This window comes from Chelonia mydas, chromosome 5, assembly GCF_015237465.2.
Source record: "Chelonia mydas isolate rCheMyd1 chromosome 5, rCheMyd1.pri.v2, whole genome shotgun sequence".
NCBI lineage: Eukaryota > Metazoa > Chordata > Testudines > Cheloniidae > Chelonia > Chelonia mydas.
The window spans coordinates 117,958,141-117,973,433 of NC_051245.2; the positions used below are offsets into that span (position 1 = coordinate 117,958,141).

The following is a 15,293-nucleotide window of genomic DNA, read 5'->3' on the forward strand; positions in this document are numbered from 1 at the left end:
ACTGGGAAAACCTGTCTATGTGGTTATTGGCATGGAAGTCAACATGGCATTTTAAAATCACTAAGTATTGTAATAGTAGTGCTGTTTGTACGTTCATGACATTAACATGGCACTGACAGTAAGCCATGAGGCTTATACTAGAACAGTGTGCTCCAGACTCTTTATCATCCAGCCTGCATGTGCTTGCTTTTTACAGTAGTATTAGCAATCGAGTAATTTTAGCTTCAACAAAAGAAGAAGCTGCCTCTTCAGGTGCCTTCTGTCTCTGTTGCTGTCGTGAGGAGCCTGTCAATACTGCAAGCCTCATGCCCCTCATAGATATGGTATCCACAGTACCTCCTCCATCTACTATTATATCAGGAACTTATTTTCATAATCATCACAAGGGTCTGCAGTTTATCATGTACTTTGGACCATCTCGTTTCCACTCTGCTCTAATCCATCCCTCTACTAAGTCTAATAGTCCGAAGAACCACCACTTTGTTTTAAATTAACCTGTCCTAGAAATATTTCCTCCTTCTCCCCAAAATGTGTAATTTTCTCTGAAAGTACTCTCCCCTTTGCCCCCACAAGCCAGGTCACAGAAGATTGAGTCCTGGGTCACTGTTGACTTTTTAGTCCATAAAAATAACTACCTCAAAGCTGGGTGTATCGTGGTCCTGTAGGGCTAGAAATTTGAAATTTATCTCAGTGGGAAAAAAAAGAGTAATTTGTAGTTTTAAAAAGGAAATGCAGCACTTTCTTGTAGCTGTGGAAGAACATGAGACATAGGAATTCAAACTCATAACAGCTTTATGTACAAAAAGGTGTAACTTAGATCGATTTCCCGCACCCCCGGGTGTAGACCAGGCCTCAGAGTCTTCATCCCAATTTCAGATGGGCACAGCCCCACCTCCTTGAGGGACTGTCTTTCTGCTTCCCAGCATCTTCTGCCTTTAGTTTGTCCTTCTCCCCAGGCCTTTCCAGTTTCACCCCTGCTTGTACAGGGTGGCTCTCAGGCCTCCCTGCCTGGAGAACTGTCATCACTCTCTCCTGCTTCTTAAGCTTTTCCCCCTAATGACTGAGGGCCCTGCTGAAGCCTTCTTGCTCCCTGAAATGTCTACAGACATAACTCTAATTTCCTGGGTTTCCCTACTTCACTGCAATTTCCTACTCCTTTTGTAAGGGAATTACATAATTCCTCTCAGGTGGGGCTCATCCTGTAATCTGTGTTGGCTTAGCCCCAGGCTCTCCAGCCCATGGGGCAAGCCATCCTATTACACAGTATGTAGTCCAATGTACTCCATAGCAGTGTTTTCCCCCCCTTCGTTATTTGAGATTTCTTCTTTCCTTCTCTTCCATCTTTCTCCCACTTCACAAAATCTCTCTTCCTTTTCATGACCTTTCCTTCTTTTGTTAAAACTATTTCCCACTCGATCTTCTCTGCCCCCTTCTCCTTCCCTGGGTCTCCTGTCCTGTCCTTGCCTCCTTCCTCCAAATGTGCTGTCCCTGCACCATTTTCTTTCCTCATCTACCTTGTTCTCCACCTTCTAATTTCTTTGAGTTTGCCCAGGTGCCCTTATTCTTCTGTTGCTAAGCATCTTCCACTCTGTTCTGTCCTGGATGCTCATTGTTCTCTCGCTCCTTACTTTCCCTCAATACTTTCTCCAGTTCTCCCACGGTTCTCTTTTTTCCCAGTCAAATTGTCCCTTCCTACTCCTACTTGGGCCCCAAGTCCTGTCCTTCAGACTCGCCAAATCCTGAGTGCTGTTTCCCTGAAACTCCTTATGGAATCCTTGTCCCCTCACTCCCCTTCTCTCCCAAGTTGTGTGAGCCTACTCCTAGTCCTTCTGTCTCATCCTTGCATAGTTGGTGTAGAATGGCATAAGGTAGCTTTGTATATATATAGCTGGCCCTTAGCCCAGGAGCCTTTGACCCCTCACCAGGACCAATTGGGTTCTGAACTGCCTATGGAATGTCTACAGTACAATAAAATGCATGCAGCTGGCTCATGGGGCTTGGGCTGTGGGCCTATAAAATTTCAGTATAGATGCTCAGGCTGGATCCTGGGCTCTGTGACCTTCCCTGCCCCCCCCCTTGTGGGGTCTCAGAGCCTGGGCTGCAGCCTGAGCCTGAACATATACACTGCAATTTTATAGCCCTATAGCCTGAGCATGAATCAGCTGGCATGGGCCAACTGTGGGTGTTTTCTTGCAGTGTTGACATTACCCATAATGTCTTTAAGAGATGAGCCTCCTGATCATACTAGAGATTGACATCTGCAGTTTCTGCAGTAAATGAAGCAAGTGATGACAGCCTTGCTTATTACACAAATCTGATTTGTCCCCTGAGCACCATCCATTTTGTGCACTGAATAAGGAGGCACGGGCACTGGGGCACAGGGTTGGGGAATAGTATGTGATCGAGTATCCAAAGAGTGTGTCATCATGCATGCACACAAAGCGGCACAGTATCACTATGAAGTCAGCCACTTCCTTTTAAAACTGTCTGAAGATGGGACTTTGGTTTTTGAATACCCACTTGAAGTGGATTACTTTACCACTTTTGACATCTACACAGCAGCTGACTATTTTTGTCAACACTTTCTTGCTTATGCTGTAGCTATTAAAAAAGGCAGGGGAAGCAGGTTTGGGAGTGGGTCATACACCTCGGCTTTGTCTATGCTGGCACTTCATTGTCAAAACTTTTGTCATTCAGGGGTGTTAAAAACACACACACGCCCCGAACGACAAAAGCTTTACCGATTAAAAGTGCCGGTGTGAACAGCGTCTTTTAGCGGCACAGCTGTGTCGTTAAAAAGCTCTGTAATGTAGCCATAGCCCTAGTTTCTGAAAGGTAGGTGGCCCCAAGGGCACCAAACCCTATAGTGCAATCCTGTGCCGTTTTCTGAAACAATTCTGTGTTTTGGATTATTACTATTCTTAACATAATGTGCTAGTAGGTTTCTGGAAGGTCTCATTTACACAGCTTTTCAGAGGATTTGGGTCGAGCTAAATGTATACAGTAAAATTACAGTATTGTTATCTGATGAAATAAAACTCTACTTAAAAGCTTTGCCCCTACCCCACTGTGCAGTTTACTTTCTGTATTTTTTGCTCAGCTTGGACAGTGAAGTAAACAAGTCATTTTCACACTTGTTTGTAGTCAGTTTCCCTTTCTGATTCTTCTGCTGAAATACTGGTGGTCTCAACGCTTTAAGGGAAAATATACTGGTAGATCTCAAAAGCCATTTTTCTTACAATTAAAAGGCTGTGTTACTATTCTAACTGTCTTCTAGTAAGAAGTGTAACTTGTGGAAAATTAGGTTTAGCTCTCCTGTAAAATTTCTGTGGTAATTTTTCATGGTGTTTGCTGCCTTTTTATTTAAAACATTAACTGGTAAGATATACTATTACAGCTTTCAGGCTGTGAAATTTAGACAGTGTGTTTTGATAAAATTATTTCCCCTAGAATATGCCTACTCTTATGAAGGTGTGTTAGCTTGGTAGCCATGTGTTGTAAAACTTCATAGAAATACGGTTCAAATTATAACATTTTAACTCTCATTAATAGCTCAGTCTCACATGCTTTGATTCTCATTTCACTCTGTTGCTTTAAAGGGACACTGACTAGATTGTGATGACAATTTTTTTAAAAAAGAAGTCGTTTCAAGAGCACATCTGCTGTAGCGTCTCCTGCCTTTTTTTAATTCTTACATTTACATAAATAGCTCTTTTTCTCTCACCCCTCTTGCTGTGTGAAAGACCCATACAAACAGGGGAAACTGACGACACAAAAAAACAGAGAAACTGATTAGATAAAATCAAATGCACAAAATAAACAGAAAAATATTGACACTAATGTGACTTTTATAAGCTGATATTGTGAACTACTTGGTGTTCAGACTGATAGTTTCAATGCTTCCTTGAATCAAACTAGATCAAAGGTATGAGGTTTGGTGTGTAGTTTACCTGTAAGACCAGAAATACTTTCAAAGGTGGCTATACATGTATATAATATATTATTTTTTTTTTTTTGCAGACGTCTCCACCTCAACAAGAAAGCAACAGACAAACAACCCTATAGTAAGCTTCCTGGTGTCTCACTTCTAAAGCCATTAAAAGGTGTAGATCCTAATCTCATCAACAATTTAGAGACCTTCTTTGAACTGGATTATCCAAAGGTATGTGTGAGTTTACTTTTTTCACAAGTTGAATTGGTGGTCTTTGCTAGAGCTATCAGAGTATACTGTGAATTTTTATTTTTACACTATAGATGGAGGCAAACAACTTACGTACACCTTATGTATTTCATGACCTCTGTTTGTTACCTCCTCTTGTTCCTGATATCTCGGACACAACATCCCTACTCATTATTCTGTCAAACCATTTTATCTTGTACTAGATTGGGGTGTATTTGTACTAGCCTTCTGCAATATATTTATGTAACTATTTAGTGCACACTAAACTAGCAACAACTTTGCTAAGTTTATGTTCCGAACAGTGTACTTGTAAGCATTTACTTTAATACATGGCTTGACTTTGATTTACAGACTCTGTTTCAGGGCTCAAATCTTGCACCATGCCCAGTGCTTCAGGCTCTCTCTCTCTACTACATTCCCTGCCCCCCCATCCTTTTTTTTTTTTTTTAAATGCAGAGGATGTTTACCCATCATTTTGGTAAAGCATAATGCATGAACTGAAAATGATCCAGCGGGCTAAACACTCTTTCGTGACCATGTTACCATTTTTGTCCCATTTGTACTTTGGTTTGCACATTTTTACATACTGTATCTTAGTTTTTAATTGTTTTTAGTTTTATATAGTGGGCCTGGGAATGTTAGGTTTGGGCCTTGAATTGAGAGGTGTAGTCTTAGAGTTGTTCTGAAATACTGGGATAGGCATTATTACCGTGTGTTTTACAATGCTATGTATATAAGAAGTAAAACACAGATTTTGTAGTGACATTACAAATGAGGCCTTGCCGGGATTCCCAGTGGGCATAAGAGGCTGTCTGAGGATTCCTTTCCAGGATCAGGCAGGCCTTCAAACACTTCACTACACAAGTAATTGGCAAAGTGTTCTAAGTTCTTCAGGAAAGGGATCAAATACAACATTTCTCCTGCAAGCTGCATTGTCGGGAACTCAAGTTTTTGGTGAAAGGCAATGTAAACACTTAAGCACAATAGCTGGTTTCAGTCCTATTGTAGTAATTGAAAAAATATTTGATAACTTGCAGGTTTAAAAAATATCGTTAATATTTTGGGGTTCTTAAAATGTAATTGCAAAATAAATTTGTTTTTTGTGTGTGTGAGGGGGAGAGAGAGAGAGAGATTCCACCATTTAACTTTTCCTGTACAATAATGTTTGTTTCCTGCATAAAAATACCTTTCCAGTAACACAAAAGAAAATTATTTAATGTTTTACAAGTACAAAAATGTTCTTTGGGGCTGAAGGCTAGATGTCTTTTCAGAAGTGCTGATAGTATACTCTAACTACAGCGTTCTTCACTGATAATACAGTACTTGTAGCTATCTATCTGTAAAAGCAAATCCTTTAGTTCTGTAACACTGCTTCCTCTGTCAAGTTTTGGTAGAGTTTTGTGGACTGTAACTATTTCCTCCATTTTAATAAGTTGTACACCAATTTGCATGAAATCTTTTTTTACTAGTATGAAGTGCTCCTGTGTGTACAAGATCACGATGATCCAGCTATTGACGTGTGTAAAAAGCTCCTTGGCAAATACCCAAATGTTGATGCTAGGTTGTTTATCGGTAAGTAATGCAACTGCATGGCACAATTCATGCCTTTATAAATGGATCGTAAAGAAGCTAACAGCAAAAAAATGTGTGGAGTCTTCTAAACTGGGAAATGTGTGTTTGTCTGTGGATGATGGTTCTGTAGTAGGACAGCCTACTCAAAGGGAATATAAGTTTCTCATCGACATCCTGAAACCAATTAAACAAAACAAACTCCAGGGAGGATAATTCGTGCAAATTAATATTTGCCACTCTCTTCTACCCCAGAATCACTCCTCACAGCGCTAGGGCTGTGCAGCTTACCAATTACTTCAGCCTTAAGGGGGCAAAAAAACAGTTGTGTGTTGGGCCTCGATACCAGTTGGCTAGACCTGAATACCCAGAAATGATTTTAGTGTCTTACCACGTACCTTCATGATAGTAGGTCTGCTGTTAAGAAATTTTCCTGCTCCACACCCTTGTAGGACAGGGCCACCTCCTCTCCTCTGTGTGTCTTGTGTTTAAAGGAGGGGAAAGGATCTTTGGTGCTCAAAATCTTTAGTGCTCTCCCTGCCTAACTTTGAACAAAGCTGAATGATGTCTGGTACTTGGCTAGGGACAAAAATGCCGAGTTTGTTGTTGGTTTTTATTTGTATTACCATAGTGCCTAGGAGCCCCAGTCATGGCCCAGGGCCCCTCTGTGCTATCTGCTGTACAAACACAGAACAACAAATTGGTCCCTGCACCAAGGATCTTTTAATTCTGTTCTCCCACCCAGTCAAAAAAATCCTACCCAAGACAGTCATTGCCATATATAATATAAATGGAGTTGGCAAACTCAGGAGAAGGGGACACTAACCCCCTAGAATGCAGTCTCTAAACCCCAGCAGATAGCTGAGCTCCTTTTGTACGTACAGAGCCCTTAGTGTGATAAACAGTAATTTAGTGAGCTTATAATATTCTCTTCAATACAAAATTTAATAAAACTGTTTTTTAGAAAAACTACAATTTCTGTTAATGGGAGGAATATGTTACATGTAGGCTTCAGCTGTCTTCTTTGTTTGGCTAAGAAGACCTGAATAGATTTTCAGAGGTGTAGGTTAGCATTTACCGTTATCACCCTGATTTGGGGGTGGGGAGAAGGGGTATGGAGTCTGTATTCTATTACGTATTTGTAAAATAGCTTCTGGATTTTGGAAACATGCATGATGTATATAACTGTTTTTTATTTTTAATTTTAAGGTGGAAAAAAGGTTGGCATCAACCCAAAAATTAACAATTTAATGCCAGGGTATGAAGTTGCCAAGTATGATCTCATATGGATCTGTGACAGTGGAATCAGAGGTAGGTGTATGGCGGTGGTTCTCAAACTTCTGTACTGCTGACCCCTTTCACATAGCAAGCCTTTGAGTGTGACCCCCCCCCCAATAAATTAAGAACAGTTTTTTATATATTTAACACCATTATAAATGCTGGAGGCAAAGTGGGGTTTGGGGTGGAGGCTGACAGCTTGTGACCCCCCCCCCCCCCAGGTAATAACCTGACGAGCCCCTGAGGGGTCCTGACCCCCAGTTTGAGAACCCCTGGTGTCTGGTGTAATTGTGGTGTTTGAAATGTTCTCTTGAAATCAGTTACTTTAAAAATACAGTACTACTTACTGACTACTTGCTTCTTGGCTGTACGTCTAGGCAGACAATTAGATTCTTATAAGACTATACATTAAGATTGACTTCCAGTTGACTTACAACTTGTAAAGGACACTGTCTGTTTTAATTTGGGATCTTAAATGATATGGCTTCTGAATTCAAATATATGAAATGTAGTCTGTACTCCAATTTAGTGGATTTTTGTTTGATCACGCCAAACCTAAATTAAGCTGCACCTGTGTGATTAATGCTCAGTGTGTAGCTCTGCACAGACACAGGTAGTAAATGTCATAGCATTGGTCTTGCCAATTGAATAATTGATTGGTGGTTTTATACACACACGCTCTAAGATGAATAAGTTAAAAAATAAGAGACTTCAATCCTAAGTAATGTCTTTCAGTTAAAGTAGCAAGTCCAGTTTTTAGATTTAGAGGACGTTTGCACTTCTAAAAATGAAACAAATATTTTGATACTTCTAGTGATTGAGTTACTAGTACTCTAATGTCACGTCTCAATCATAACTATTTCTGCCTTTGCAGAAAATCTAATTTTAAAAAATTGGTGTCAGTTTTTATTATCCCACTGCTGCCAGTCTGCAAATTGTTAGAAACTTATGCTAGACTGTAAATGTTGACAGCTCCAGTCTTAGTGGAATTTTTTGTTACACAAAAATATAGTTCACCAAATTTGTGGCTAACCTTTTCTGCACTTTTAGTAGTAGAATATGAGTTTGAATATATCTTTATAGAGTGAACTTCACGACCAGTAATGAACAAATGGTTTCACAGAGTGCAATGTTTGCATACTAATAAACTATTTATCATTTATTTAGTAACACCAGACACCCTAACTGATATGGCCAATCAAATGACAGAGAAAGTTGGTTTGGTCCATGGCTTGCCCTATGTAGCAGACAGACAAGGCTTTGCTGCCACTCTAGAACAGGTGAGTGCAATATTGCTTTCTTTTGTTGTGGTTTCTTTCCAACAATATGTTTTACCTTTAATGAGCTTTTTAAAAATTTATTTATTTATAATTTTTTAAAAATTATTCGCATCCGTATTAAGCCTAGTTTACAGGAAAATGTAACAGTGTTGACAGCCTGTGGTTCAGTGTCTAAGGGTATGTCTACACTACGAAATGAGGTCAAATTTATAGAAGTCGATTTTTAGGAAGCGATTTTATACAGTCGATTGTATGTATCCCCACTAAGAGCATTAAGTCGGTGGAGTGCGTCCATGGTACCATGGCTAGCGTCGACTTTTGGAGCGTTGCACTGTGGGTAGCTATCCCACAGTTCCCGCGGTCTCCGCTGCCCATTGGAATTTCTGGGTTGAGCTCCCAATGCCTGATGGGGCAAAAAGATTGTCGTGGGTGGTTTTGGGTACATGTCTTCAGTTGCCCCTCCCTCTGTGACAGCAACGGCAAACAATCGTTTCGCGACTTTTTTCCACGCGGGCGCCATACTGCTTTCAGCAGATGGTGCAGTAGGGCTGCAAACTGTCGTCATCGAGTGCTATGAATCCACCTCGCAGGTCCTCTATATCAGTGGTTTCCAGACTTTTTTGATCGCGCACTCCTATCAGTAAAAATGTTTTGAGCACGCACCCCCAATATATGTATATTTATTTATGTATAAATTATATACATGTACTACTGTGCTAATATATTGTGTAAATTATAAAACATTCACAAAAATTAGAAATGAAAAAACAATAAGATAAAGATGAAATGATATTTTTAATTTTTTTTTATTTTATTTATTACGGTACATAAAATCTTTTTGCTCTCACTAAAAAAAATGTATTAATATTTTTAGTGAGAGCAATGTGAGTAAATATGCTTTATTATTTTTGAAAATCTTAGTTTAACACTTTGTGATACAGCAGGCGCTCAGGGTGGGAGTGCAGTGTCTGGGAGGGAGTTAGGGTGTGGGAGGGAGCTCAGGGTGGGGGTGCGGGAGGAGGCTCAGGGCTGGAGCAGGCAGGAGGTGCAGCGCACTTACCTGGGGCAGCTCCTGTTTGGTGCAGGGGGTGTGCAGATGGCTCTGCGCAGCGCAGTACCACCCCCATGCCCACGATTCTGGGAGCTGCGATTCTGGGAGCTGCCGCCCCGCCCCCCTCTCCCTCCCAAGCAGGCAGGACCACCCGGAACACAGGGGCTTTTGGGGCTTCAGTGCCCTGGGCTAAGGGGGCCCCGGGGTCCTGGCCTGCAGCTCTAAAGCTCCTTTTGGAATGCGGCCCTGCAAGCATGGGCCGGAGGAGCAGGGGCAGCCACGCAGCCAGCGGCCAGAGAGAAGCGGTGCTTTCCCCTTCAAAGAGCTGCTTCTCTCCGGCCGGCTTTGAAGGGGAAAGTGCTGCTTCTTTCTGGCTGCTGGCTGTGCGCCTGCCCCTGCTCCTCCACGGGCCGGAGGACTCAGGGGCACCCTCCCCCCCTCCAACTTTTTTTCTCCTCCGGCGGTGCTCCTCCTGCTGCGCCCCCCACCCCCAATCAATCATCTTGCGCGCACCCCACTTTGGAGACCACTGCTCTATATGACCGTTGTCATCCGCCGCTTCCGCTGCAACTCTGCTCTTGTCTCACCATACCACGGCAAGCGTGCAGCCCGCTCAGCTGTTGTGTCCTGGCAGCAGACGGTGCAGTAGGTTTGCAAAACTGGTCATCCAACCACCGCTTCCCCTGCAACGCTGCTCTCCTGCAGACGCCATACCACTGCAAACATGGAGCCCGCTCAGATCACCGCAGCAGTTATGAGCATTGTAAACACCTCGTGCATTATCATGCAGTATATGCAGAACCAGAACCTGCAAAAGCAGACGAGGAGGCGATGGCAGCGCGGTGACGAGAGTGATGAGGACAGACTTCTCTCAAAGCACGGGCCCTGGCAATTTGGCCATCCTGGTGGCAATGGGGCAGGCTCATGCCATGGAATGCCGATTCTGGGCCCGGGAAACAAGCACAGACTGGTGGAACCACATAGTGTTGCAGGTCTGAGATGATTCCCAGTGGCTGCAAAACTTTCGCATGCATAAGGGCGCTTTCATGGAACTTTGTGACTTGCTTTCCCCTGCCCTGAAGTGCAAGAATACCAAGATGAGAGCAGCCCTCACAGTTCACAAGAGAGTGGCAATAGCTCTCTGGAAGCTTGCAACGCCAGACAACTACCGGTCAGTCAGGAAACAATTTGGAGTGGGCAAATCTACTGTGGGGGCTTCCAAAGCACCACATAACTGAGAGATGCCTCTATGTAGTCCAGAAACGCTGCCCTGAATTCTCCATCACATAGTGAAATGTGTAGTCCTATGACTCAGTCCACCTTTCACACTATATATATTGACTTGGATATCTACCTGTCCCTCTTTTCCTTACCCTCCTAATACAATATTACTAGTGATACTGTGCACTGGAGATAAACAAAGGTCTAGCTTAACTCGTGTATGCTCACTCTTCTAAAATCTGAATTTGTACTCAACAACTTTGCGTATTTTTAAATTTACATGACCCTATAGGTGCATTATTGCTAGGGTATGGGTACCAAACTCCGAATATCCTGATTCTCAAACGTTTTTGCTTGCTATTACAGAATCCAGGGAACAGGTTTTTAGGGTAGATTTCAGCTTTAGTGCTATCTGATAACATGCTTTAATTTCGTAACTTCCACAACTTAGTGTTTTGGTTTTGAAGAACTATAATCGCAATGTTAATATTTTGTCAAGTAACTTTAATGATGCTGTTTTTTTACATTTTAATTGATGCTGGCAGTTGGAAGAGCAAAGTTCAGTTTACAAACTGATACTTAATTGCTTAGTCTCTGACACGCTATTGATAAGCTTAGCAGAACTGGTTTTTGTTGGGTTTTTTTAATAATTTCAAAAGATAGTATAGATTTTGTTTGTTTTTAAGCATTTTCTATTTTTATTGATTTTGATTTTCACAGTTACGGAAAATTTTTGTGGGGATCAGACAATAATTATTTCATTACAGACATTGAGATGCTAAAAATTAAAGCTTTATAACCGTTTAAGCACAAATGGTCAACATCATATGTCAAAGTATACAGCATAAATATCCTTAAATCAAACTAAGTTCTCAAGCAACATTTTTCTTAATTGAAATTTACAGATAGGCAAGTGTTGTTGACAAATATTTTTGTTGGTTGTGTACAGTGTGTGTACAGTGAAATTGATATTTGTGAGTGTACAGTGAAATTGACATTTACGACCTAAAAACCTAATCCTTCCAAGCCTAACTGTTGACTACTGCGTGTGTGCCTGTCTGTCTGCAGATGAGCACAAATGGTGGATAGGGCTGGTGACACGAGCTCTGCTGGATTCCTCATAGGCCCTTGGAAGTTCTTCTAAGATGATTATGATGTTTATAAGTGAAACCTCAGATTAATATTTTTATAATAAATAACTCCAAAATTTTCCATCTACCCTTATTAATATCAATACTGTACACCATTCTGATTTTGAGGACTCATGGGACCACAGATTAATTTTATTCTAGATCAAGTTGTTTTTGAGACAGTTCATCAAAATTGCTTGTTTTGTGTTCTGCACTAGTGTTATAGATTCAAATGGATAGTTGCAGAATTCTAGAAGGGGTAATATGTTGTATATGTTCTGGTCTCCTGTGTCGTAAAACCTTGTTTTATCTAAGTCTGAGTTCTTGGACTGTGTACTCATAATAGGGCAGTGAAACACAATAAATACTTTAAGTGGGAATGAGACAATGTAAAGCAGTAAGAATTCATATCAAATATTAATACATTAACAAGTAAACTGCTTTGTGCCTAATACAAGATGGGAGATTGACATTTGCATTTTTAAAGTGAATAACTTTTGAAACAAAGCTGCTTTCTTCAGTTTAGGACAAGTGAAAGTGTAGTTTTTGATTCTTTCTATGCTGTTCTGTACTGTGCAGGCAGAGGAGTTTCAAAGGAAATAGATAGCACAATACAAAAACGATAGCTGCTTGGAAGGTTTCTGCAAAGTTTCTTTTAGTGAAGTCAGCCACCTCTAGCTAGCCATTGTCTTGTCAAAATCTTTTAGAGAAATAAATCTGATCATAAAAATGCCATAAGTGAAGTAGAAAGTCATTTGAGTAGAAAAATAACTTGCACAAATTGTCTGCATAGTTTTAACGCCCAATTTATTACTACTTTTATCTTTTTGTAGGTATATTTTGGCACTTCACATCCCAGGTCATATATTTCTGCCAATGTAACTGGCTTCAAATGTGTAACAGGAATGTCTTGCCTGATGAGAAAGGATGTATTAGACCAAGCTGGAGGACTGATAGCTTTTGCACAGTACATTGCTGAAGATTACTTTATGGCCAAAGCAATAGCTGACCGGTAAGATAACTTCCAGTGAGTCTCCTTTAGACGGTATTAAGTTTACAGTGTGTTCTATACTTACATTCTTTGTTTTTGTAAGATAAAATTAATGCTTCTTGGTTAAGTATTTGATTTGAGGCACATTCACTGTGTATGTTTAAAACTGTATGGTAGGGGTTCCCATGTGGTGTATAAGTAGCAGCATAAGCCCCCTACTCTTCTGTCCCCTGTGCATGAAATGTCCTCTCTGAATTAATCTGTAGGGCTACTACCCTCTACTCCTGCAAGTACCTCCTGAAGAGCCACTTCTTCTGGGACCTCTGCAAGGAGTTAGCAAACAGGTGATGGCCAGGTTGTGCAGCATTGAGGATATATGATTTTATTGTTTTAAAAAACCCTTTCAGTTGATTTGGAACCCCCAAGCTATGCACATACTCTCCTGTGGAAACTTATTTTCATTACCGTGCTCGTCCCTTTTCTCCTACTGTTAGTCACATTCTTTGCATCTTGTTTCAAATAAGAGTGCAAGGTCTTTTGTGGCAAGGTACATGCCTACCTGTGTGTTAGTGCCGTGTCGGCCCCAAAGAGATTGTGACTGACTGGGGTTTCTAGGCACTGCCACAGTGCAAATAAGTAAGCATAATGGTGGAAATGTATGTCCATCTATCCTATATGAATAGATCCTTTGAGATGTAATTAAACTTGCATCTCAATTTCAGAAGTCTACAAGGGATCAGTTTTTCTGTGAACACAGCACAAACATAATCTGTGGTGTTGCTGTTGGCTCAAGTTTTCTGAAGTAGTAATATGTGACTCCTTTTTCAATTATCAGTCTCTCTTTTGTGTGTGGAGAGAAATTATTGCTTATATTCAACATGGTAGTTTAACCGTTTTTATTACAGCATATATGACCGTGATAACATGTCCTTCAACAGTTATACTTGAGTTGTTCTTTACGTATGTTGTTTGGAAGTTACTTATGACGTGCATTCATTTTCAGAGGTTGGAAATTTGCAATGGCCACACAAGTTGCAATGCAAAACTCTGGTTCATATTCCATTTCACAGTTTCAATCCAGAATGATCAGGTAAAAATTCTAACTATATAGATTTTTCTCCTGTCTTTCTGTGTCATTGCCTCCAATCAGTTCTCAATTATAAGGTATAATGCACTTTTCTGAACCAGTCATTTGACCTAGTAGCCCAAATAGAACTACTAAAGTACAGTAACTCCTCTCTTAACGTTGTCCCGGTTAATGTTTCGTTGTTATGTTGCTGATCTATCAGGGAACAAGTTAGTTTAAAGTTGTGCAACGCTCCTTTATAATGTTGTTTGGCAGCTGCCTGCTTTGTCCACTGCTTGTGGGATTCTTGGGAAGAGCAGCCCTTCCTTGTGGGGATTAGAACCGGGGGGGGCCAAAAGCCCCCCCATCAGCTCCCCTAAATTCCCTGTAAGGTATGTGGCTTGGTAGCTGCCCAGCAGCCGTTCAGATGGCCTTCCCCTCTGCCTTAAAGCTGCTCCTGGGAGCTTCCTGCTTGCTGGGGAACAGAGGTGCTGATGTCAGGATGTCCCCCTGCTCCTTTCCCCCCGACCCTCTCTCCACAAAGCAGAGGAAGGGGACAGGGCTCAGGGACAGAAAGGAGGGAGCTTGCTGGAAGCTGTTGCTTCCAGTCTGAACTGGCTGATCTGCTTAAAAGGGCAACATACTTAAAGGGACAATGCACATCTCTCTCTCTCTCAGCCCTGGTGAGGATGGCGGTGAGTCGTCTGCTGCCGCTCCCCTGTCGACTCCGCTTCCGCCTCTTGCGAGCTGGAGTTCCGGAGTCGATGGGGAGCGCGTTTGGGGATCGATCACTACCCGCCGGATCAGAATTTTAACTATGTATTATGCAGGAAAGCTTGTCTGGTATTTAAAAATAGACTTCATATTTTTAATTTTAGGTGGGCCAAGACCTGCCCTCACTCATGCATGCACCCCCCAGCACTTTGGAAAGTCAGCACCTGTGCAGCCGTGCACATGCTGTTAGGAGGAGGGAATGGCGCACTCCAGTTGCATAGCGTGGGCTCATCATCATGTTCAGTTTTTGCAGGGTAGTGTTTTCAGCTACTGCCCGGCATCTATTGTGTTGCCTCCCTCCTGCCTCTGTCCATGGGGGAGGGATAGGTCGGTGGTTTGAGCACTGGCCTGCTAAACCCAGGGTTGTGAATTCAATCCTTGAGGGGGCCGTTTAGGTGTCTGGGGCAAAAATTGGGGATTGGTCCTCCTTTCAGCAGGGGTTTGGACTAGATGACCTCCTAAGGTCCCTTCCAACCCTGATATTCTATGATTCATGCTGCCTTGTAGAGTGTGAGGCTACATTAACAACAGCGTATTAACCCTTGAGGGCTCAGCCCAGTGCTAGTTCATCATTTAGCAGCAACGCATTCCCTGGGAAATATTCCACTCTCTTTCTTACTCCACCATCTCAACCAAGCTTCACAATCATTCATTGCTGTGTACAGTATTAAACTGTTTAAAATTGTTTAAAACTTATACTGTATTTGTGTATAATGTCTTTTGTCTGGCGAAAAAAATTTCCCTGGAACCTCT

General features: G+C 41.7%; 1 protein-coding gene across 2 annotated transcripts in view; it reads left to right on the forward strand.

The window, feature by feature from the left end:
• Positions 1–15,293, forward strand: part of UGCG (UDP-glucose ceramide glucosyltransferase) — a 34,517-nt gene that overhangs the window by 13,394 nt on the left and 5,830 nt on the right. The window contains exons 2-8 of one of the 2 annotated variants that reach the window (XM_043547124.1): positions 4,021–4,162; positions 5,650–5,752; positions 6,959–7,060; positions 8,195–8,307; positions 12,543–12,721; positions 13,704–13,790; positions 14,645–14,871. In XM_043547124.1, the coding sequence (XP_043403059.1) occupies positions 4,021–4,162; positions 5,650–5,752; positions 6,959–7,060; positions 8,195–8,307; positions 12,543–12,721; positions 13,704–13,790; positions 14,645–14,798 (880 nt within the window). In that variant the 3' untranslated portion in view covers positions 14,799–14,871. Of the gene's footprint in view, positions 1–4,020; positions 4,163–5,649; positions 5,753–6,958; positions 7,061–8,194; positions 8,308–12,542; positions 12,722–13,703; positions 13,791–14,644; positions 14,872–15,293 lie in introns of those variants that run through there. The other variant, XM_037902129.2, reaches the window with a different exon arrangement.